Raw genomic sequence first — 25988 nt, 5'->3', positions numbered from 1 at the left:
CCATCTGCTTGAGTGTGACGCTCGAGTAGTATCCCATCTCTCACACAAATAGAATGACGAAATGTGGCGCATGTATATTTGGTGTATATTTGTACCAATGTTTATTTGTACAAATAAATAAACATACATGCTTTTTCAGTAGATAATTATAACTAACAATTAACTACTTAGTAGACGTTTTGAAACATTGATTAGCTCATTTATTACAACCAGTTTAGCAGCGTAATAGGTTTTTTCGATAGCTGCTTTTAGTCTCTATCTTGAAACCATATTGTTAGATTCACCTCTAAATGGTGAAAAGATATAAACAGTTTTGGTGTTGGCTGGTACTTGTTTAAATTGATTAATAACTGAACGACAACTAATGTCATGATCGAGTAATCTCGATCAATTCACAGTGCAACCACTAGTGCAAGCGACTCGACTTTTCGTGTACAATGTTTTTATTTCAGATAGTTTTAAGTAATCGATATGACGAACTGAACATGTCACATTAACCAGTACTCAGTGATCAGACGGCGCAAATATCACAGTCCTACAGAAGGTCAGTTGCTGCTGGAATAACTCAGTGGTACTGTCTTTCGAAGATCATTAGTCAATTGAACATTTCAGGTACATTTTACTGACGATTGCCTAATAATATGAAACATCGGTCCAAGGTTTTTTATCGATTACCTCCGATTCGCTAACATAGATTCACTTGTCAGTACTGTCTATAACTTATTTGATACAGGACATTTCTACTGATTCACGATTCAACTGTATGGTAACTTCAAGTGTTCACATGCAGAATGCATCGTCTTTAATCCATTAGCTCGTTTCTTTTCAATTACACTCAATTCTTTTGTGTCGACTTCTTAAAGAAGTTAATTTATGCTAGAAATCTTAACTTTATTCATTCGCTTTTTTTCGTTGCTAAATTAGACCAACATCTACTCCTAAACATGACAGATCAAAGTCAAGAAGTCCAGAGAAAGCAGTTACACGAGCTAGGAACCATGCAGTTGCAGCTATCGAAGGTGATTTCTTCATAACGTTACTTTTCTTTCCTTTTTATTTGCTTTTGTGTAGTATCTCTGTTTGTCTAAGATCCGAACCCCGATATTACTCGAGACTAATAGTAAAAGTGGTAGTGTGGTGTGGGCTACTTATATCGACTCTAGTAGTACATATCGTGAGTCAGGGATAGAATATCTGGTAGCAGAAGACTGAGAAGATCGAGAAGGGAAGAACATAAACAGAAAGCAATTTGTATGGAAATGCAGGAACAATGAAGCCCGAGACAATTAATGAACATTTTGCAAATGAAGTGTTAGTATGGTTTTCCTATTTTACCAAGTAACTTTGTAATTTTATGATAAGTTAGTAGTCGGCTGTCCTCACCTGTGTTCTCATCCGCTACAGTAATAGTAAGAGTAGAATGACAGTACTCTTTTTTTAATTATTAAGCTTAAGACTAGTATAAACACTACTAGTTTACACGAGTATAGCTATGAACTGCGTAGCTGATTACCACTTGCTTTCAAACAAACAGTGTGGCTCAAATTCGAGTACATAAGATTTGTACTTGACTACTCAAAGCAAAGTAATTTAAGGTGGTGTTTGCTCTCACAGCCTAACAACCGATATGTATGTATATATCACAGTTATTTTTCCATATATTATGAACTGATCACCTTCCTGGTGTTGACAAAACACTTTGAGACCAGATTAGATGACAGTTCGAATGTCAAGAACACAATAATAGATCTAAATGGAAGACTGAAGTCTATGTATAATATATTATATAAATACTTTGTAACTTCTTGTCTATTATCGTGTTTTATAAATAGAACAAACTATCAGTCCTTTGTAAAGAAATTCTAGTAGTGCACTTCTCTTTGAAGTACATGCTTACCATGTTGTCCATAAAGACAGTAAGTCCTTCTTAAGTTAACCATTTAGGAGCTAAGAGACCACAACAGCTCTAACACTGTTCAACTAACAATTTTCCCCCTTATTGCACACACATACTTATACATTAGCCTTCATTTCTTGTACAGTTGCAATGAAAATTGGCAGTCCACCAAATCCCACAAAGTTAACCAGTCAACATATACGTTTTTTAGCACATGCTGAAGCTGCAGCGATAGCAGACTTAGAATCCAACACAACCAGGTTGGATGGTGTAAAGAATAAAGTTTCAGAGCAAGCCCCTGCCACCACTACCACAAAAACAACAACAGTATCTCAGTCATCTATCAGTCCAGAGGAATGGTTTATATTTGCTCAATCTTCTATTCTGTCTTGTCTTCTGGAACGTGTAAGTTTTGAATTTGTCAAGATTTTTCTTTTCAAGTGTTTATTTTCTTAAAAATAAAAAAATTATTTGGTTGAAGGAGTTCTGTGGAGAATGGTTTTATATACAAGTTATATTTACCCATGGATTTGTCTCAGGGTATCATTGTAAGATCAGAGGGCTCTAGACATCTGTTCTATTTTAATATAGGACCTCTTAACATTCGTCATCAATAACCCCACAAGGGATAGAAGCCAAAGTCTTAAAGTCTCATGAAGATGCCCAACCATCGAAGCCACTTTAACTGACATCCAATGGTATAATTCTAATCAATTTGTGCAATACATAACAGTGCGATAACCTGCCAATTTCATTGATGATAACTGTTTCACTTTCGATATCTATGAAGTCAACCAGTGGTTGCGCATTTCTGAACAGTCACATACCTGGTTGAAACAGCTGTCCAGTATTTCTTGGTTTTCAGTGGTAACTTAACTAAATTCAAGTTATGAATAATGTAATCTACCGAGTTGTTTCTTGTTTTAAATAGATGTAAATATGAATAAAATTTTGTTTATGTAATAATAGTGGTTATTTAAAATGGACTGATTACTATATAGTAACTAGTGTCGGGGTTTTCTACTGACCACCGCCAAATATCACCTAACATCTCAGCATTGTGCACGCTATGTCGAGTCACCTAGATTTCTGGCTATATTACAACTTGATCGATAGAATTTACTCGGCATTGAGGTGAACCTGACATACATAACATCGGTTACTATCCCATGACCTATCAACTATAAATATATGTGAGTCCTTCCTACAAGGAGTTACATGCGGTTGAGATAGCTTAGTGGTAACATCTCTGACTGTGAAGTTGAGTGATTTATTATTTGATGCATAATCACACAGTGCCTTTGTAAAATATGAAAATCGTACATTGAATACATCATTCGCACATTTTCCTCGAGCTGTCCTTCATATACTGCATCATTCTTTTAATTCTGTTGTCATTCTTATTGCTTTCCGTTTTTATTTCAGCCTTTCGCTGGTTAGCATTCCAGTTATTGCTATATAATACTTATATCTGTCCGCATAAGTAGTGCACACCACAGTCTAACTTAAATCAATCCATTAGGTAAACTATAAAGTCCAGCCTTTATCACAAAACTCATTACAGTCAAAATAGAAAACTGAATTTCATCTTCAAAGAATATTCTATTCTTCCAATTCTTCTCCTCCATTCCATTTTAGTAAGGAATTCGCATTAATTTTGACTGGTTATCAATAACTGACCATGTTAAATATACCAATGCCCTATGATTTATGCCAACTTATATCAGTTGATAAACCATTAAAATGAAAAATTCATTGAAAACAAAACATTTTCGCCACTAGTTAGTGCTCAGAATTCCTAGATCTCACGGCAACCTTACTCAATAGAGTAATATATATATGTATATATATACCCACATGCCCTGGTACGGCTGAGAGTGGGGAGAGTCAGTTCTCCCTCTCCAAATGCTCTAACATGGCCACGCGTATACAGCCACTGAAAAGGAAGTCCTTCTCATATCAGGGGTGTTGTTTACAAAATTGAGAGGACGAAAAGCTGATATCCGACGCGTTAACCGGGTTGAAGAATATGGAGAATCCACCTAGGAGAGTTGGAAAACCCTGTTTCCAAACCAATGGTACATATCGGCTCCAGGATTCTGAGGGAACAAATGACGTATGAACTTACGTTGGTCACTGACTACCATGAAACTCCATCTCCTGACCTTGCTCCACTTCTTTGTGGATTAAACCTTTAAGTCAAAGGCTCGGTGTGTGGGGTTCCTTAACAAGACCACCTGTTTCTGTTTGGGCGCCTGTACAGTATTCCATCCCTCACACGAACAGGATGAGGAAGTATGGTGCATATATATTTGGGCCCACTCATAATAATGTTTATGTGTTTAAATAAATATGTACGTATAGACTAACCGTAAGTATCATTTTCATGATGTTTACAATCATTTTTTCTGATTTATAGCCTCCAAAACAAACTGATTTAGTTGATGATCCCAGTGAGATTTTCGATTCCGATGCCAGTGAACCATCTTCCAACAATGAATACGATACATATCATGGAGCTTTATTAAAACAACAACGTCATATTAATCGAGTACAACGCTTTATCAAACATTGTTCTAATTTGAAACAACGTAAAACTGTACGACACCATGTAAAAAATTCGTTACATTATCGTTTAACTGGACAGTTTATAAAACATACCGATGGTACTCATGACCACAGTGATGGCGATGATGCTGACATAAATCTTACTGAACCATTGGATGTTGAAGATGATGACAGTAATGATGATGAAGTTAAAAATGCCGTCCTAAGTGAAAGGAAAGATGATTCTGGGAAATTACAATCTCCTGCAAAATTAAATCTATCCAGTTTACAACCACAGTGGATTTTGCGACGTTTACATTTGAATCCAGATTTTATGGATACCTGGTGGGGTAGTCGACTAGAATCAGAATTCTATGAAGCATTGAATATATTCTACACGAAATCTGACAAAAGACAAGCAACACACACTAATTTAAAAGATTTTATTGAATTTAATTCTACTGTTGGTGGTGACCCAGCTAATGACAATAATGATGATGAGGATGAAGATGTTGGTGAAGAAGATGATTATAATCTGACAGTCGATACTTTAGGAAATCGTAAATTAGCATTTTTTGAAAATGACCGTCAATGGACTTACAGTGATAGTTACGCATGGAGACTTATACGTTTAGGTTTAATGCAACTGGCTAAACGAGAATTGAATAGACTTATACAAATAATTGACTTCACTGGAGAAGGTGATTTCCTTTTTTTAATAATGTTATTGGTAGTAGTTGTGTTTTGATAAATCCAATGCTTTTTTTTCCTGTTTCTCACTTGTCATTGTTAAGGTTTGTGCAGTTGATCAGTTTCTTGTCTGTATAGGGTCGTGTAGGTTGTTGGATTTCACTAGAATCCATGACTCTGTAAAGGAGAATGGAATACGAGGCCTTTAGTCTCATGCGCGAACGCTTAGTCTCTGGACTACTGAGTCGTGATCCGACGGTGTTAATATCTAAGTTCAATCAATTTACGGTATAGGATGACCATCTTTCGTTATCTTCGGCTCATGAATTCTATGATCAGTTTCTATTGGCCTGACAAAATGTGTGTTTTGGATTCCACGGTTAGTCACAATAAAAATGAAATAAAATTGTAACTACAAAGCTAAGTACATGCGAACTGGTCAATATCCATGTATATCAAGAGAGATTGATTAATTTCAGCTCCTAGTATCAATAACGGCATATTAAAAATCCTTATAACTTCACACCCATTCAATAATTTAGTGTATATCTAGACTTCGCAGTTCAAGTAATAATGTATTGTCATTTGCTGTGGAAGTTGCTGGTTGTAAAGTTTAGCGTGAATATCAACATCAGGATGCAGATACATCCATTTGATTGATCTTGAATAGTACGAAAATTACCTATATAAGGTTCCACTCAAAAGTAAATTTGATGTCGTAACCAAAGATTTATTCGATTGAAGCCTCAGTGACGTATGTTATTGATGTAATCCACTCTCTAGAATCAATGAAATGAAATTATCATTATGGAGATTGTCGAGTTTTATTGAGATCACGAATCGATTCAAGTTAGACAAACATTGGAAATCCTCAAGCGCTGGATGGCCGTCTTGTTTTAGTATTGGACTACTCTGCGAGAGTGCACATCCAGAACCCCGAAATTGGGATTCGAACCCCAAACCTTCGCTTTTGCGTGAACCCTGAACCTCTAGACAACTGATCCAGTGGTGTACAACTCCAATAAATCCACGATATTCCACGGCCATCTATTGCCTTTGTTGAGTACTTTCTTCAGATCTAACACAATTTAGCTGAAAATATATTTGACCAGTAGTGAAGCAATTACATTATAACTTATAAACCAACATTCTTTCATAATCTGTCAATATATAATCTTTTATGTATTTACCTAGATTTAGCTGTTCATGCACCAGGTTTAATGACGTTAACACGTCTAGCTGATTGTTGGTTAGTTGGTTATCGTTCAGAATTAACTTCACCACCAGCATTGAATCCAATCCATTTAAAATCACAGTATAAAGGATTTATTAATGAACATCTTCTACCACCGACAGATTTCCTACCAGGTATTCAAGAAGATTTATCTTCTTCTTCTTCTTCTTCGATTACACAAACAGCTACTGGAGTTAAAACTGGTAGCAGTTTGACAATTGGCGTTGAAGTGTCAAAATCGGACTTTCCTACACCCGGAGCAACAAGATCGATGTTACGTTTGAAAAAGTTGATCAATTCTAAAAATACTCCATTTCAGTAAGTTTTTCAGTTAATTTTTTTTAATCTGTAATGAAGTCATGAACCGACCGTTGTTAGACAACCATCGGAAATCTGGGATCACTAGACGGCCTTTTTGTGCCAGTATTGAACTCCTCAGTGGCAGTACGCATCGATGATCCCGCGTGTGGGAATCGAAACCAGGACCTTCAGCCTCGGGTGCGAAATTTTAGTCTCTAGACCACTGAGCCGGAATCAAACGGTGTTACTGTCTAACTTTAATCAACCCACGATAATGCGTGACCATCTTTCATTGTCTTCGAAAATTTTTGGTGCTCTAGTGAAACATCGTGACCAATGGAGCCAATCCACCTCGGATGTGAGGTAGTTATCCATTGAAGACAATGGAAGATGGCGGCACGTCATGAATTAATTGAACTTAGACATTAACACCGTCGGATCACGACTCAGTAGCCCAGAGACTAAGCGTTCGCGCATGAGACTAAAGGCCTCGTTTTCCATTCTCGCTTACAGAGTCATGGGAGCGTACCTCCACTGAGAAGTTTCATACAAGGATGAAATGGCTTTCTAATGTCTTCAGGTTTTCAATCGTTCACAACCCCATACTTAATACTTTTATTGTATATTGGAGAAAGGATGGATCACCCCACACTTTTGTAAGCGTATGATTGAATGAATTTTGCGTCATCTGGAATTTAATTGGTTCTTCCCCATACTTTTACCCTAAAATTATTTTGATTTCTTTGTGAATTCATTAATTTTGATCTCTAACAATGGATATATGTTATGGTAAATTGAATCAATGCAAATTTTCCTCCAGGTGTCTTACCTTGATTATGAATGACTGACCAATTGGTTTATTAAGTTTCATACATCTTAACAACAGTTCACACTAGATCGAACTGAGGTTTAAAGCGATCATTCTGGTTCCAAGATATGAATCATCTATGTATAAATCGTCAATAATGGGTCCTAAGTATTAAGAATGATATACCTCTTCATTAATCTCTGGTTTTCAATGTGTTCTTTTTTCATGGTTTTTTTTGTTAACTCATATGAGGATATCTACTTCTAAATCTTGACATATCATGTATTAGTACAATATCTTTTTATTTATCTACTCTCCACTTCTACTTTCTATAGAACACGTAATCCATTCTCATTACCTGTCAAACGTCTATGGTGTTATTTAGTTCGACAATCTGGAATAGATGATATATTTTTACGTCATATATTTCGTAAACCATATCTTATACAATCCGTTATTACACCGAATATTAAATTAACATTATCACCATCATCATCATCATCATCAGTTACTTTTGGATCATCGGAACTTAACAATCTACCTGGTTTAATAAATTCTACATCATCGTCTAATCTGAAAACTGTTTCTTCTGCTGCATCGGTAAGAAAATCTACCTTTCCTGTTGAGTTTATTGAAATATTGTTGATATTCTTAGTTGGTTTTAATCAGTTGTAAGGTAGTTGAGGATAGTCAACAGGAAATCTTACTTGGTATGGGTTTTGTGCTAGTTAATGCCCGTCAGCAAGACATACTTTCAACCTTGAGACGTCTAATGTTCCCTATGAGATTTGTACCTGTATCACTCAGCTTCACAGTGTATAACTTTCCCAATGAGCTCTCTAGGCCACGGCTGGCCTCCTATAGGGTTGAGAACATGAAGTAGTATCCGACGTAGCATTTGTCTAGCTCTTAATGTTGACCAAATTCTATCAATGTGTAGTAGGTTAATTGGCGTGCAACTGTGTACAAACCATCTTAAGCTTCAAGTTCACATCGTGTTTATATAAGCTACCCCCACCTTCAGTATTTATTAGCGTTTCATAGTATTAAGTTTGTGTGAGTTTACTTCTCCAATTAAATTTGTCTTGGAGTCTTCATTATGATAAACTAATTCATCTCTCTCTCTCTCTCCAGGTTGCTGTATTCGACTTCAAAGTAAACATACTGTTTCCCCTTGACATACTTTTTCAACTGTATAAACCGAAATAAATTCATGTGAGCATAATCTAACATACAATCGAATTATGGAAAATTAGTCACTTAAGACACAGCTACTAATTTATTCTGTCTACTGACACCTGTATTATTTTTTCTGGTTAGCGTTTTTTTAGCTAGCTAATTTTTCTACGGGATGGGGTCATTAACCCCATGCCCAACCCTCAGTTACCCGGGCTTGGGACCGGCAGTTACTCTAGAAGAGCTACAGGCGGAAGTAAGGTAAGCGGAAAAAAGTAAGGCCAAAGAACACATTACGCCGGGAAATAGAAGCAGATATGAAAAGGATGAATGTTAACTGGAAAGGATTTTCCAGGACAGGGTTGGATGGAGAATGCGGTCTATGCTCCTCCACGAGGAGTAACAGGCATAAGTAAGTACTGACACCTGTATGATGTTAAATCAGGCCAGTACAATATCCGTTTTCGTTCAAATATCAATCAATTGTAGTTAGTTATTTGTGTTAGATTTAAAATGATTATTTAGCGAACATCTTTCATATATTATGTATATGTATTATAATTCCTATTGAATATTCTTGGTCTCATTTCAGATTGATATTCAAAAATCTTCAGGGAAGCAAACAAGAATACAGCAACAACAACAACAACAGACCCAATCTTCAAGTCAAACTATTTCAGGATCTCTACTGTTCAATGATGCTGTTCGTCTTATTCATAAAGAACATGATCCACTTATAGCTATGTGTATTAATCAGGTAGATTTCATGAACTATTCGTTGTTAGAAATAGTTTTTGTCCGTGGTTATGTTTGTTTCAGCACCGTACTTGATCTTTTATTTTAAGACCATTGTTTATCTATTTATTTATTGAAACACGTAAGCATTGGTGCATAAGGGTACCAAAATATATGTGCACCATACAGGTTAACATTCAACTTGTGTATGTACTGGAATACTTTCCGGGCTTCAAACCGAAGCAGGTGGTTCTCCGAGTAAGCCATCATGGGATCCCATGATCCAAGTTAACAAGACTTGAAAAAAAAATTTTCCAAACATTCTCCATATCTAAAATGATTTCTAAAGAACATCAAATAAGAAAGTATAAAAGGTTTACGAAGTTCTCATGGTAGTTATGATGAAAAATTTGTCGTGAATTGGGAAAGATGACAGACTTCAAGTTGTATCTCTTAGAGTTCTAATGAGAAGCCCTGACCAGTAAAGTCCAATCCATGTCGGGTGTAAGACAGATATACACCTCAAGCAATGAATAAAGGGTTGCTCAAGATCTTGGATCGTTAGAATTTAAACAGTAACATCGATGGATGCCGACTCAGTGGTTTATAGGTTAAACGCTAGCGTTCGGAACCGTGGATACTCATTGATGAAGAGGATAAAACATCTGTCCAGTGTTTCCAGGTTTTCATTGATGGTTTACCTTATATCAACTCGTGATTTTAACTGTGAAGAGATGAATTTGTTGTTATATGTATATTTTTTCTCTCAATTATTATAAAAACTGAAGTGTTTGTAAATGTTTCTTTCTACGCATCAAGGCAGTTGTGGTAAGCTAGCTTGTTTGCTATTTGTTGCTTAGTTTGTTAAGATCGTTTCTCTGAAATAAAGAAAACTAGGAGGGAGTAATAAAAAAAGACTCCCCGATATCTTTAATTTTCATCTTCTTGTTTTTTGGTGTGCTAATCGCTGTAGTTCAAAACAAAATGCTTTGTTATACAACTTATTCGGGTGTTTTTCTCTCCGTTTTTAGTTATGTTTATATATTCTATATCCTTCCTTGTAATGTTTTTAATTTCACTATGGTTATATGTCATGTATGCTATCCAAACAGAGTAGGCCGAAAAAATTTCCGGAAACTCGCTTTTGTATACATCAAACACTCAGACATAATTGAAACTTGGCACACCACTACATCGGTTCAAGTTCCCATGCCTCATTAGCACAGCTCAATGAAGTTGTTAGAGCAAATACCAGGATAGTTAAGGTGATAACAGCGGTAATAGTAATAGAGAAAGATTAGATAAGATAATGTTTTTTCTAGTGTATTATCATTTCCGATAATCAATTATTTGTTGGGATTTTGGTGACACCGAAATTAAATTCAGTGTTGTTTTTAGCTTTTGCTTATTATTTTCTTTAAAACGTTTAACTACTTATAAGTAGATAAACGGTGTTAATATAAGTTTATATGACAATGGTTTTAATACACTAATGGTATCCGAACCTAGTTCTCTCTGCTGACAGAAGTCAGTCATTGCATTACTTCGTTTGAAAATGAATTTCTTTGAAGATTAACTTAAAGGCATCAAATCGACGCGAATTTCAAAAAGAAAGTATCCTACCAGTCAGCTTCGTCACTATGAACTAAAAGTGAATTCACTTGATACTCGATGGAAAATGTTCATTTTGTTAGGTGCTTTCAAACAAACTATACTAATTTTTCAAAACTTCTCAACTTACTTCAGTTCTTTTATCACTAATCGAATTGGATCCATCATAAAAACACTATTTTCAAACGAGTTATCTTCTACATATCTGTTTCTGTCAATAAAATAGACTTTTTTGATGTGTCAACCAATTTAAATGATCTTTAACAAAAACAAATGCTTTCTAAGACAAAGGCGAAAGAAAATTGATTCTGACTATGTTTTAAAATCAATCCTTATCAAGTAACCACCTATAGTCCCATATGATTAGGCTATCACAAATCATGCAAGGCGGTGGTTATAGGTAATCGATAAGAAACCCTGTTTCACTTAGATTTCATGTTATTTGACACAAGTCTATTGTTTCCTGTCGACTTTCGTCAACCACCACCTCACATGTTAACATAGTGCATATGATATCGATTCACTTAGACTAGTGTCTACATTGCAACTTAATCGATCATCAGTCCTAAAAAGGATTTGATATACAAAGCATTGTGAATCATTTAGAACACTTAGAATTATTCAACATTGTCAAATTAGGATAGTAATAAGATTATTCACTGTGTACTTTTCAAGTGAATTATATAGGGTTACTGATTCAGTTGGATCTAATATCGTTTAAATTTGACTTAGCTGATGAAATAGTAAGATATGTCATAGTGTTAGCCAATACAGATTCACTTGACTTAATAGGTATCAGTGCTAAGATTGGACTTAATAGGTTCAAATAAATTGAGCATTGAGTAGAAAGTTAATGTGAAATATATTTTTATCATATCCCAATAGGTAGAAAAACTGTATTTCTAACGTTTCGTAATTCAATGTAAGCCACTTCTTCAGAGCAAACAAAAAAATCTGAAGAGGTCGCTTACATTAAGTCACGAAATGTCAGAAATACCATTTTTCTACTCATTGGGATATGACAAAAAATATATGTATTATTCACATGACTTAAGACTACTTTACTACAAAATTTTATTTATTTATTTAAACACATAAATATTGGTACATAGGGGCACCAGATATATATGCGTCGCACAAATCTCATTTGATTTGTGTGAAGGCTGTGATACAGCCCAGGTGCCCAAATCGAAGCAGATGGTTTCTTAGGGGCCACACCAAGAGCCTTTGACCTAAAGATCTGATCCACAAGGCAGGCAGTGGAGCATCGTGAGGAGATGCAGTCCCATGGTAGCCGGTGACCAACGATTGATTCATACTCCATTTGTTCCCTCAGGATACTGGAGCCAGCCCATGTGCACCATTGGTTTGGAACCAGGGTTTTCCAGCTCCATTAGATGGACTTCCCCAACATAAACAATATGGAGTCTAACACGTCAATAATAATATTGATTCCGGTATTCATGCAATAAATCACAATAGTAAAACCGTGAATTATCCATTTATTCGCTTATTGTTATGCGATGAATATGTTACAGTTGTTTCTCATTAACTTTCTAATAGATTGATTGCTATTGGTGTCTTATTTAAAGGATTCTTTTTTAGTACCTATTGATTACAATACCAAATTTAGTATTTTTGGTTTCTAAGGAATTCGATTTTCTCATTGTCAATATTAAGGATTGCGATTGATCAGTCTGTAATGGCATATAGATACACATCATGTTGGCTAGTGGGTTGCAGCGGAATTCAGTATTTCTATAGCGACTGATCAGATCTTAATATCAACATACTCTTATATATGCAACTGTATGCATGTTATCAAAAAATAGTGGCTATCGGAATTCATTAGTTTAGTGAATAAACCGTTAGTGTTTTAGGCGAAAAGTAATGAGTTCATATCTCAGTGTGTGGTTATGCAGTTACATTCTATTAGTGAACCCTAAATAGGATGAAACACATATCTTAGACTTAAATGCTATCGACTGTCCAACCTTAAGAAATGATGTTTTTTTAATAAATATAAATGATGAATCAAAAATATTATAGATGTTTGCTTTATTCACTGAAAGTAAATATGTTAACTGATGACTGTACAGAGGTGTGACGGTAGTAAGGTTTTTCCTTCTAGACAGCCACCATAACAGCGATGCTGCCTTCCCAAAAGGAGGGGGTGGGGTTAGAAAAGGTCGACTCTAATAATGCACACCTCTCCTTATCCCACGGATATCCGTCTCCGGCGGTAAGGTCCCACCAAGTACGGAGCTAACACAAAAATTACCCACAAAAAGGTCATGTGTGACTGACCTCAAGCATTTATCCCTTGGGCACTGCGGCCACGCTCTCAGGTCATTAAGACTACTTCTAACCCAATTTCCTTTTCAGGTACCTCTAGAAGAACCCTTCCACGGTGTGGGCAACGGGGAAGTGATAACTGCCCTCATACCTCTAACAGCACTCAAGATCACTATATTTTTACACACCACGCTGCGTGATATTGGCTAATGTAGAGATAGGTTAGAAGAAAGATAAAAAAGATCTAGACAAGACTCGGAATCAGTCCCTGAAGTCATTGTCTATTTTATTAGAGCTTGTTGGTATTTAAAAACTACCTGATTTAAGTCCATACGATTGTTGTGAATAATGAATGAAGACTTTCGGTGATATTACTTAGAACCTGCCCAAATGAAACAGATGCATTTACTAATTGTCTTCAGTGAGTTCTTATCTCACAACAGACGTGGTTTGAACTCCACTGGTCACTGCTTCTCACTAGAACTCCAGGATTTACCTCTTGAAATCAGTCACTAATGAGCATATGATTATGATTAGAAGGGGTTTTGTGAAGATTTAGTATTTTCATAGTTGAAAGCGTGAGTCCCACAGTAGGACGAAATGGCTATCTAGTGCTTCCAGGTTTTCTTTGGTGGTCTAGCTTCAATTGACCCACGCTTTCAACTATGAAGATGCATTTCCTGTTTATCTTTATTGAATACATTGTCTGATAAAAATGTGATTACCACGACGCGCTATTCTGACTAGTATTGGGGATGGTTGGGAGAGAGTTAGGGGCGGCCAAACCAAAACGTGGAATCAGTGCATGAAGTCACTAACTTCTAGTCTGAGCCATGTTGGCAGATGCAGACTACCTGGTTGGGGTCCACGTGACTATCGTAACCAATGGTTGGAGACTCTAGGTGACATGGCTCAGAATCGATCACAATGGCGTAGATGTATACACTCTTTATGTTCCCTTAAACCTTGAGATTAAAATTGCTTCATAACTTTCTTCCTTCCTCTACTATATCCTTATATACAACCTATCTTTTATATATCACCACCATTAAATTCACTACTTCTATGAATCCGGTGTTCATCTTGTTGTGCTAACGACTTATGGCAACTTGAACCGATGCATATATGTGCCTGGTCTTACGTTGTAGCTGACTGACTGACTGATAAAAATGTTGATTTTAGTTTTCTTATCAAGGATACAGAATGAAGGAGAGATCAATTCTATAATTCTATAATTCAACCTCTTAATCAAGTATTATGATGACATTTTTTTGTGCTGTTACAGGTTAATTACAACGCAATTGCAATCGCTACACCGAAAGAAATTATCGAGTTAGATATTGAAAATCTTGTAAATTTACCATCATGGTATACTGATGAAGTTGAATATGATTTGGAATTAATGCGCAGGTAAGTATATTTTGTTTTCTACGGTCTAGTCTAGTTACAACTTCGCGCTTTCTAGATGGTTCTCCAACCAGCTGTGTAAAGTAAGATTGGAAATGTATTGGAAGCTATGTTGCTTGTCGCTGAGTGATAATGTACACAATTCTTGCTCATATATGTATGGCAGATTATTGAACTGATCCAAACTGAGATATGCAACTGGTTGGCATAACCTATGACCCATTGTCGATCTAATCCAGGATTCTGTAGTCTAGCGATGAATGCCTGAGCAATAGGACAACTAGTAGTTAGTGTCTAATGGTCTACATCTCAGAATTCGATCAGTCGGTGATATAGTATGATTATCATTCAAACGATTCTATTAACCCCCCATCTTCATCTAAAAATCACATATGTACTGATTAGATTGAACGGATTACATTATTTGTTGTCCCTGATTTTTTTATTGTCATTTTTCTTTTATTTTTCAGACCCCAAATACGTCGATACCCTGAAGGTGGAACTGATGATTTTATTGTATGCGACACAAATCCAACAAAAGTTGGTAGTAATGATCATCAATCAGAGGCTACAACATCAAATGTGACATCAACAGGCACATCCCTGTCTACTGGTGATGGTAATCCTAGCGGTTCACACGTGGTAAGTTTGTAATTATAATGATGCAATATTTTGATGATGTTGCGTTTTCTGAGCTAAACAGCCTAACTGCGGAGCTATAATTGTCATTCTAAATGAATTTGTCAATGCCTACCTCATTTAGAAGCTAACTTTTTAGTTATTCGAAAAGTGTTATATCAGTTTGCTTCGATGGTCTTGTTTTTAATTGGTTGTCTCCATTTGTTCTTCTATTCATACCGATTATCTTTGTCGGTGTATCTCTAGTCGTATGATTGGTTGACCTTTTCCATTTGGGTCTATGTTGATAGGCTCGCTGATTCTTAGTTAATCCGAATGGGACAGCTGAAAAGCTCACTCAGAAGATAAAACACTACCAAAAACATTTGCCTTAGCTGTAAATTTCTGTCATTTCAAAATTATGCAGTTTAGTTGGATTGTTAAATGGTTTCGTAAACAGGGACTAACAATTGAGTCCATGACACATCTTTCATTTTGTACTCATTTCTAAGATGTCACAGCGTAAATGTTGCCCATTCACGCTGCATACAATGACGATACGTTCAACCTCTCATCCTTCCTTGACCCTAATTCCTTGTTCTTCTTTAATCCCTTTGATTATTACGCAATCTCCTTTTGATATTTAGAGTACCGAATCACTTTATGATGCAATCTTTTCTATCTTTCCATAGACTTATATGCTTACCATAGAACTATAAATATAAATGTACAGCTTAAGTAAATGATTTCGTTGGTAAACTTTCTTTACTAAATTCTCTTTTTTTTTTCATTCAATGTGATAATGGATTGTTCAAAATCGAAATTGTAATCTTACTGTAGGTGAATGTTTGGGTACATTAAGCGGTTAACGTGTGTAATTTATAAGTTAGAATAACATTAAAAATAGAAAGTAGACAATGAGTTTGGTTGATGTTTCCAGAAGGATATCTGATGTATCATAAATACATGCTCTGGTACGACTGAGGGTAGGGAGAGTTTGCTCACTACCTTCTCGTGGCATTATTATTGTTTACGAAATTGAGAGGATGAAAGGCGAATGTCCAACTCTTTAACCGCGTTGGTGTACATGGAGGGTCCACCTAGGGGAGTTGGAAAACCCTCATTCCAAACCAATGGTGCTGGCTCCAGTATCCTGAAGGAACAAATGGAGTATGAACTTATCGTTAGCCGCCAGTTACCATGAAACTGCATCTCGTAACGTTGCTCCACTGCCTTGTGGATCAAACCTTTAGGTCGAAGGCTCCGGTTGTGGCCCGCTAAGAAAACCACCTGCTTCGGTTTGGGCACCTGGGCAGTATCACAGCCCACATCAGTCAAAGGAATTAAATGTTATTTTCTAAAGTTATGTTAACGTGTCATAGATTAGTTGATGAATTCATAGGTGTGACTATAATTTATGGACGAAATAATCAGACAGTGAGCCTTGGATTTTAGCTTGAAATTCACTCATCCATATGGTCATATAGTATTTTGACATTGTAGCTGATGTCAATTCGTGATACAAATTCTAAATCTAATTCCTAATCCTGACTTCTAACTCTAAATCCTGATTCTGATTCCTCACACCAATTTATAACCCTAGTAACTAGGTGAATTTCCTCAAGGTTACTTTGGCGTTGCTATAGTCGTCTATAAATTATAGTTTCATCGTTTGCATATTCAGTATAAAACGAGCCAATCGTATACACAATAGACTCATCTATTGCTTGACCTAGTCAATTAAGCATTCACTAATGTTCCGAAGAAGTTGAATAATAACTAAGATGAGCTAAAAGTTTCAACTAATCACCATAATTAGCTTTTCAAAGTAATTTCAATTTGGCTTACTAGTAGTTTTTACTGAAATCACTTCTGGTTTGTTCGATGTATCAATCTTTGTTGACATATACTTTTCGAAGTTAAATGTACAGAACACACCAACGTTGCTATCTAGGCTTACATCCAGTTGATGAGTCTCAGACAGGACGAAACACACATCGTGGATTCTACTGCTTGTGCAATCCAACTATTTTAAGAAACTTATAACGAATTGGCTATATGGAACCAATGCGCACATAATGCACATATTCTAACAAAGACTAATCAAAATCCAGTCTTTAATATTAGTAACCGGATATAAGGCAAAGATGGATAGTGGCTAGCAGTGGAATCCAGGACGCGCGTTTCGTCCTATTTGGGTGAATTCAAACTTCACCCCATTGTACAAACAAGAAGCTATCAGGACTCAGTAGCTGAGTCGATAACGCGATGGCGTTTGAAGCGAAAGGCACTGGGTTCGAGTCCCAGAGTGAACATCAGCTCTGAGATTCAGGTACATCCAGCTGACGAGTCCCAAATAGGACGAAACGCTTGTCAAACTGGATTCCACTGCTAGCCACTATCCATCTTTGCTTTATATGCTTGTTAATTAAGGCTATATCGAGGCAATACTCACAGTATGCACATATACCAATAAGAGACTGACCAGTTGCAGTCCAAAAACATCAATTGGAAGATTCAAACAAACAATATTATTTAATCGGATAGTTCTAAACTCTCTACTAATAATGATATAAACATCATACCGGTTGAACAAGTTATTGTTTACCTTAAATTGTTAACTCAATGGATAATGTATTGGTGTTTGAAACTCAAGGTACTGGGTTTTGTTTCTCAATGTTCATTATAATCATTAGGACGCATACGCCAAATTACACGTACTTAATTTCGCTACTAACCATAATTCATCTTGCTTATGAAGTATATAGATATTGTCCTTTTTTGTTATCTTCATGATTTCTTCAAATACTTTCATATTTAATACCTATGTATGTACAGTTTCGTAGTATAAACCTACATCCCCTACATGCAAATTTGGTCAACCTATCTAAACATGCATTGGAACGTAGCAGACGTTTAACTAGCACGGTATATCATTTACATTTTTTTTTCATTAAATCCCTTTATACAGGGTGTACACTTGTATATGTATCTGTTATCCTATGCATGTACAAAACTGGTTTTGTCTCTTTGTAGTAATCAGTTAGAGTGATTGTTTTTTAGTTTGACTGTGTTGTTGTTGCACTGTTTGTCTTTCTGTAATTCTAATAAAACATGTATTACTGTATAGAGTTGAGATCATGAGTCAATTGAAGCTAGACCACCATGGAAAACCTGGAAGCACTGGACGGCCGTTCCGTCCTATTATGGGACTCCTCAGCAGTGCGCATCCACGATCTCGCACTCGTGAGATTCGAACCCCGGACCTACCAGTCTCGCGCCAGAGCACTTAACCGATAGACCACTGAGTCGGCATCCGATAGTGTTTATGTCTAACTTCAACCAATCCACGAAGTTGAACGACCGTTCACCGATTGTCTTCAGTGAGTTCCTATCTCACAACAGACGTCGTATGAACTCCACTGGTTACTGCTTCTCACTAAAACTCCAGGAAGTACCTCTCGAAGTCAGTCACTAGTGGAGTAAGAGTTAATTATTATGATAAAAGCTTTTATTCCACCGTTACTTTATTAACTTGTATTAATTGTTTGGTAACTGGACAGCGTTTTCTGATTGGCTAAAAAAGTCACCCAAGGTCCTCAGTGTAACGTATACTTTTCACATTACTGTCATATATTCAATTGTTTGTCATCAATGTTGTTTTCTTTTATTGAGTTTAAAAATGATTGTAGTATGACGTGTAGTTATCATCAACATGCTTTCATGTATCCAGTGTGTGGCTGTTGTTTATTAGATGTTGTTTTATCCCTGTCTAATAAAATCGTCGTTTTTTTTCTTTACTTTGTACTATACTACTAATATTACTACTTAATATGTTTCTTTCTTTTTGTCTTTTGGCACAGATATTAAAACGAACTTTGCCCGCTGTTTATAGTTTAACTTCGCATCCAACATTACCGTATTGTAAGTTCAATGATGTATAATGGTTATTATTACTATTATTATCTGTGGATCAAACTCAATTTGAAGTATCATTGCAAAACATAAAGCAGTGGTTAAATTCTATCTCCTAGTGTGTAACTCATCAGTAGTGTACACTTCTTGAAGGATGAGAGCAAAAGCCTTCCGATTTCATGATCAACACTTAATCATTATAAATCCCACTGGGTCGGCATCATTATTTCTGTTATATAATTTCAAAGTATTCCTTGGAAAAGTTCATATGGGTCTGGAAAACTCTTGGAAACCCTTTGTTCAATCAGCGTTTAATAGAAGCGTCTCAGAAACATCTAGAAAGTGAAAAATCACTTGTCACTTTTCTGATTTGATATTGATCTATACTGCTTCTATGTTTAGTATGATCCCAGAAACCTCTATAAGCCCAATGTCGTGTGGAACTCTACAAATACCCTCGTTTTTCTGTACATAAACTAAGCTTGCAGTAAAGCGTTTTTTCTGTACTTCATACCTTTTCTCATGTGTTCAAGTTGCCGTGTGGATCTAGCCTGGAGTTATTACAAAAGGCTAAACAATCGGATCGTGCTTTAATTTAGCAAAACTTATCAACTTCAATAATATTCTTATGATTTCTATTTATTATCTGTGGTTAAAATTAAATCTAAACAAAATAAGGATAACAAGACTAGCCCCCGAACACCATGGTATTGCTGACGGTGGAGAGAGTCAGTTCTCCCTCTCGAAATCCTGTTATATGGTCACATGTATATAGCCAGGAAAATCCCACTTACTGCCTTCTCATGCACGGGGGTGTTGTTTACGGAAGTGAGGGGACGAAAATCGAATATCCGACACTTTAACTAGATTGATGGATATGGAGGATCCACTTACGGGATTTAGACAACCCTGATTCCAAACCAATTGTGTACATGGCCTTCGGGATTCTGATGGAAATAATGACATAATTACCTATTGTTGGTCACTGGCTATCATGGGACTGCATCTTGTAACGTTGCTCCACTGTCTTGTGGATTAGACGTCTAGGTCAATGCCTCGGTGTATGGGGCCCCCTAAGAAAACCGCTTACTTCGATTTGGTCTCTGCAATACAGAGTAAAAATGACTTGTTTATTATTGTGAACCTCTTTGCGATATTCACCTTTTTTATGTTCATTGGCTTACTAGGCATCAGATCAGATTTTTTTCTTAGATAATAGTACGTAATTTCAAGCATTTCTTGTTTGCACCTTTCTGAAAACCACCTCTATTTTTCAATACTGCAGTAAGCTTGTCTATGTGTCAACCACCGCCTACTTCGACGGGTTTTGTTGTCTTGGTGTAGGGGTGAGTTGGAAGAAAAGTGGGGGTAGTCAGTCTAAGACACAAATTATTGACTGCCGATTACCATCTTGGTCAATGACTTTCGTTTACCGAATTTTTACATCACCCTAAAAACGTAGTGAAATATGATCACTAGTCTGAGTGATCCAATGTCGTGCGGACTATGTTGAGATTTGGAATTAGTCTGTCCAAAATTGTACAATCGTCAACAAACTCTACCTGCAATCTTGAGAGAACTGATACTGCCTGTAAAATTCGGACTCATAGCACTGAACTCCGTAGTTTGAAATGATAGCACTGAGCTATCCAGTCCCCAATTTACTGATCATTTAGTGGTAACCAATGTCATATTTGTTTAGTCTTTGGTGTTGATCGAATTCTATCGACTATGTTTTAGTGTTAGTTGTTTGACGGGTATTAAAGGAAATTTAAACTCAAATAGAAATTGTATGTTCGTTATTCCTCAACTAATGATAAGTGAATTAGTTGAACGCATCGACCACTACTCTTACCTTGGGATTATTACCAGTATTGATGATCTGTTGTCTGATGAAACGTCGGCAGGAATTCAGAAGTCTCCATTGGCTTCAGCAACTAGAGTCAATTATGGCGTAGGCCGAGATATCCGTCTTCCAACCAAAGGGTGAGTTTACTGCCCAGCAGTTCTCTCCATTCAACTTTGTGGATGTGAAACATGGCTATTACGAGTAGTGGATAGTCTTAGGTTACTGGTATTTAATCATCAGTGTTAACAAAGCATCGCTCGTATATTTTGGGACCACAGAGTGAGCACTGCTTGGGTCGAGAGTGGAGTACTGGGTAAGGATAACGATTCGATTGACGAGGTAGTAAATCTTTATCAACTGAGATGATTTGAACATGTGTTACACGTACCCAACCACCGCCTATCTCGATAGGCGATATTTTCTGGTACAATAGTAGGGTGGAAGAAAGCAAGGGAGGACCAAACCAAAACATACCATCAGTCCATGAAGTCGCTGATAATTGGACTCAGTCATCCTAATAGGTATAGACTACCTGGTTGAAGTTCTCATGATCATCGTAATCAATAGTTAGAGACTTTGAATAACATGTCTCGAAAGCGTTTGCAATGGCGCAGGTGCATTTATTCTTTGTCTGCCCCCAGATTTTGGATTCCTTACTTTTTATTTTTATTTTGTTAATTCGTATTTCCTCGAATTGTATCTTTGATGCCGAATCTTTTCCATTACCACTTATACTGTTATTACCTCTACTATTCTGAGATTTGACCTGACAACTTCATCTCTTTATATTAACAGGATATGACAACTTGAACCGATGTACATATATATATATATATATATATATATATCAAGTTCTACTGTGGTGTGGTCTACTTATATCCATATAAGTAGTATATGGTGTGGGTCAGACATAGAATGTATTTTGGCAGAAGACCGATAAGGAAAGAACTGAAATGAAACGCAAACGTCTGGAAAATGCATGAGCAATGGAATAAGAGAAGAAACAGTGAAGATTGAAACAATTGGTTGTTAATTTGCAAATTGACTGTTCATTGTTTGGTAATCAGAATTTATTGAGATAGTCTGTAATCTTTGCTTAAATACATTCGATTGTCCCCAACCAGTAGTGTTCTGTTCACAACATTTGGTGTCGCTGCCAACCAGGAGGAGGAAGGGTGCTGTTCTGCGGACGTCGCTGCGGGTCTGGAGTTGAGGTGCTAGTTGGGGCAGTCTGGTGTGGAGAGTTGGCGTCGAGTGGAGTGTTCTGGCGGGGCGGCGTTGGCTGTAGCGGGTGCTGTCGACGGAGAGGAGCAGTGGGACGTGCGGCTGCTGGGCGGACATCGGATGTAGATGGCTCAGCAGGCCGGTGGAGTACGGGTGTTGAACGTCCCAGGTGCCGGGTGGATGCGGATGTTGGTGCCCCGGCAGGTCGACGGAGCTATGAAGGTCAGCGCGCCGCAGACTCGACATTCTGACGGAGAGTTTGGCACAGACTGCAGTGAAAGAAGATAGTGGCATGGCGAGCAGAACCACCGCATGAACGAATGCTTTAAAGGGGGGACGAGTGTGGTGTGGTCTACTTATATCCATATAAGTAGTATATGGTGTGGGTCAGACATAGAATGTATTTTGGCAGAAGACCGATAAGGAAAGAACTGAAATGAAACGCAAACGTCTGGAAAATGCATGAGCAATGGAATAAGAGAAGAAACAGTGAAGATTGAAACAATTGGTTGTTAATTTGCAAATTGACTGTTCATTGTTTGGTAATCAGAATTTATTGAGATAGTCTGTAATCTTTGCTTAAATACATTCGATTGTCCCCAACCAGTAGTGTTCTGTTCACTACACTACCAGTTCTACGACTGACTAATATTCGTTTTCCAGTATGAATATTCCTAGGTTATTTGTTTTCTTTCTCATTAACTGAAAAAAATTTGACAATAATTGTATTTTCTGAAGAGTCCCACAATAGGACGAAACGGCCGTCCAGTGCTTCCAGGTTTTCCATAGTGGTCTAGCTTCAATTGACTCACGCTTTCAACTATATAAAAAAAATTGTATTTTCTGTTGAGAACTATAAATTGATTTTATAAGTTGACAATTAATTTAAGTTTATATTTATGTCTAAATCTTGTATGACAACGGGACATTAGAAACTTGTCCTGAAACTATTCAACAAATAATCTTTATAATTAGATTGTTACACTTTTTTATTACACATTTATTGATTTATTGATTTGTTTGAACACATAAATATCAGTATAAAGGGGCACCAAATACATATGCGCCACACTTCATCATTCGATATGTGTGAAAGCTGAAATATTGCAGACACCCAAACCGAAGCAGAAGGTCTTTATAAAGGGCCATTCCTTGAGCCATTGACATAGACGTCTAATCCATAAGGCAGTGGAGCAACGTTACGAGATGCAGTTTCATGGTGACCGGTGACCAACAGTAGGTTCATATGCCTTTTTTTTCTTTCAGTATCCTGGAGGCCATGTGCACCATTGATTTGGAATCAGGGTTTTCTAACTCCTGTAGTTGGATCCTTTATATCAATCAATCTGGGTAAAGTGCCGGACATTCACCTTGTTGGTTTGGAACCATGGTTTTCCAACTCCCCTAGGTGGACTTTCTGTATCCACCAACCTGGTTAAAGCACCGGACATTCACTTTTTGTCCTCTCACTTTCGTAAACAAAACCCATGGTGCGAGAAGGCAGTAAGTAGTACTTCCCTGAGAGCATTTCGAGATTAGAAGACTCTCCCCACTCTTGACCGTACCGCGGCATTTGGGGGCTGACTCTCAATAATTACCAATCTACTTATTATGAATAAACGATTGATACTATAAAATCTATGGGAGGAAATTTATGATCCAAGTGTTGTTTTAGGTATATTGGTTTAACTATAAAGCTTTCATTATCGTCATCTGAGCTTCCCTCACACAGAAATGTGTTGTTCACTTAATCCTAAAAGTGTTAAATCATCCTATTTTGATGAACTTATCTATGAATCGTTGTTTTTGGATAGTTTTTAACCTTTATTATCTCGATAGTCTTGTTAGAAGTTTTGTGTTGTTGAATCCTGGCCATATGATTGATTCACATTTTCCATATACGTTAATATATAGAGTCCATGTATATAAGGTTAGGGTCTATTGATAAAAAATCGACGTAAACTTCATACTTTCAGAAAATTTCCAGGAATTCTTTAAATTTCATTGTTATTATTTGATATTTTAGATCTATGTGGAACAGGTACCGGTTCAGTGCATATGTTCGAATGGTCAACTCCAGTACCAGTTGTTGCTGGATTTACAAATACATACAGTTTAACAAGTGCTAGTATGTCAGGTCAATTTCCAGCTGGTTCTAGAGGTGCACGTGTTACAGCATTACAATTTGATGATAGTGGATATCGTGTAAGTGTGTTTTTAATGTTGTAACGTTGTCTTCTTTTTTTCATAAAACTGCCTCTCTTTCTGTATAGTTTACTACTTAAGAAATTTGTAAGTAGTCAGTCTGTAATAATATTCTCAGAGATAATAAGAAATCAGAATTTACCGGAAACATTTAAAAGATATTTGCCTACTTTACGAATTTAATGGAAGTGGACAATATGATTATAGTCAATGTGGGGTTATGGGGATTGTTAAACTTTATTTAAATCACGAACTGATCCAATTTAGATTACCATTGGAAACCTGGAAGTACTGGATGGCCCTTTTTTGTTATACTATAAATCAGTGCATATACATATGAATCAGTTCCTTCCGAATTAACCGGGAATCAGACTCAGGAGATCGTTAGTTTGAACAGCATGGAATTCGACTTAGCAGTCTAGAGATTAAGCGTAGTGCGCTAAACCGATGGTCCTTAGTTCGATACCCTTTTGTAGTATCATGCATGAACACTTCTAAGGAGTTTCATATTAGAGAAATATAGCCGTCCGGCGCTTCCGAATTTTCAAAGGTTGTTCAACATAGATCAGTTCGCGATTTCAATGAAATTTGTTCTCTCACGATTTGTAAAATCCAAAGGAATTCTAAGACTATGATAAAATAAGAGATATGAACGTGATTTGTCTGTAAATAAAAATCTGATTTCAATTAATCAATTATGATATCTTCAACCGTACATAAATTCTCTATCCAAACCTTCTCTGAACTAGTTCTTTTGACTTGTCTGGACAATGATTCCTGCAGCAGTGTGTGACCATAGTTGGCTATATGTTCTAGGTTTGAGCTGTTTAATGACTAATTAAGAATGAGTAAGTGCGTTCTGATATTTGTGGGAATTGTAGTAATTTAATGGTTTATTTCATCAGTCGTTTTAAACTAGAACACCTTGGAAAACCTGGAAGCCCTGGATGGCCGTTTCGTTTTAGTACGGGACTCTTCAGTAGTGCGCATCCAGGGAGGTTTGTCACTAATTTATATCTATTCCTCAATAAAGAATCAATTTTTAGACAAATTGCTGTTTGTTTGTTTTTAAACTTTGGTTTCTTGTGTATCTCGATCGTGAGATTAAACGCTTCAGTAGATTTGACAGTGCCATTTATGTACGTTTAATTGTTCAGGAATTAGATAAATTAATCTTATAGATCAGAGGGGGTTTTGTGGAGATTTCAATATTTTCATAATTGAACTCATGAGTCAATTGAAGCAAGACCACCATGAAAAACCTGGAAGCACTGGACGGCCGTTCCGTCCTATTACGAGACTCCTCAGCAGTGGTCTATCGGTTAAGTGCTCTGGTGAGAGACTGGTAGGCTCGGGGTTCGAATCCCGCGAGTGAGGGATCGTAGATGCGCACTGCTGAGGAGTCCTGTAATGGGACGAAACGGCCGTCCAGTGCTTCCAGGTTTTCCATGGTGGTCTTGCTTCAATTGACTCATGA

At 36.8% G+C, this 25988-nt stretch overlaps 1 protein-coding gene across 1 annotated transcript in view; it reads left to right on the top strand.

Annotated features, from left to right (window-relative positions):
• Positions 1–25988, top strand: part of Smp_127680 (rabconnectin-related) — a gene marked incomplete at its 5' end in the record, with an annotated part of 111639 nt that overhangs the window by 78529 nt on the left and 7122 nt on the right. The window contains 6 exons of the mRNA XM_018798578.1: positions 925–1019; positions 2043–2302; positions 4317–5145; positions 6329–6686; positions 7812–8076; positions 9245–9409. Coding sequence (XP_018653506.1) covers positions 925–1019; positions 2043–2302; positions 4317–5145; positions 6329–6686; positions 7812–8076; positions 9245–9409 — 1972 coding nt within the window. The remainder of the gene's footprint in view (positions 1–924; positions 1020–2042; positions 2303–4316; positions 5146–6328; positions 6687–7811; positions 8077–9244; positions 9410–25988) is intronic.

This window comes from Schistosoma mansoni, chromosome 7 (assembly GCF_000237925.1).
Source record: "Schistosoma mansoni strain Puerto Rico chromosome 7, complete genome".
Taxonomy (NCBI): domain Eukaryota; kingdom Metazoa; phylum Platyhelminthes; class Trematoda; order Strigeidida; family Schistosomatidae; genus Schistosoma; species Schistosoma mansoni.
This window is presented reverse-complemented; position numbering and strand designations above follow the sequence as displayed.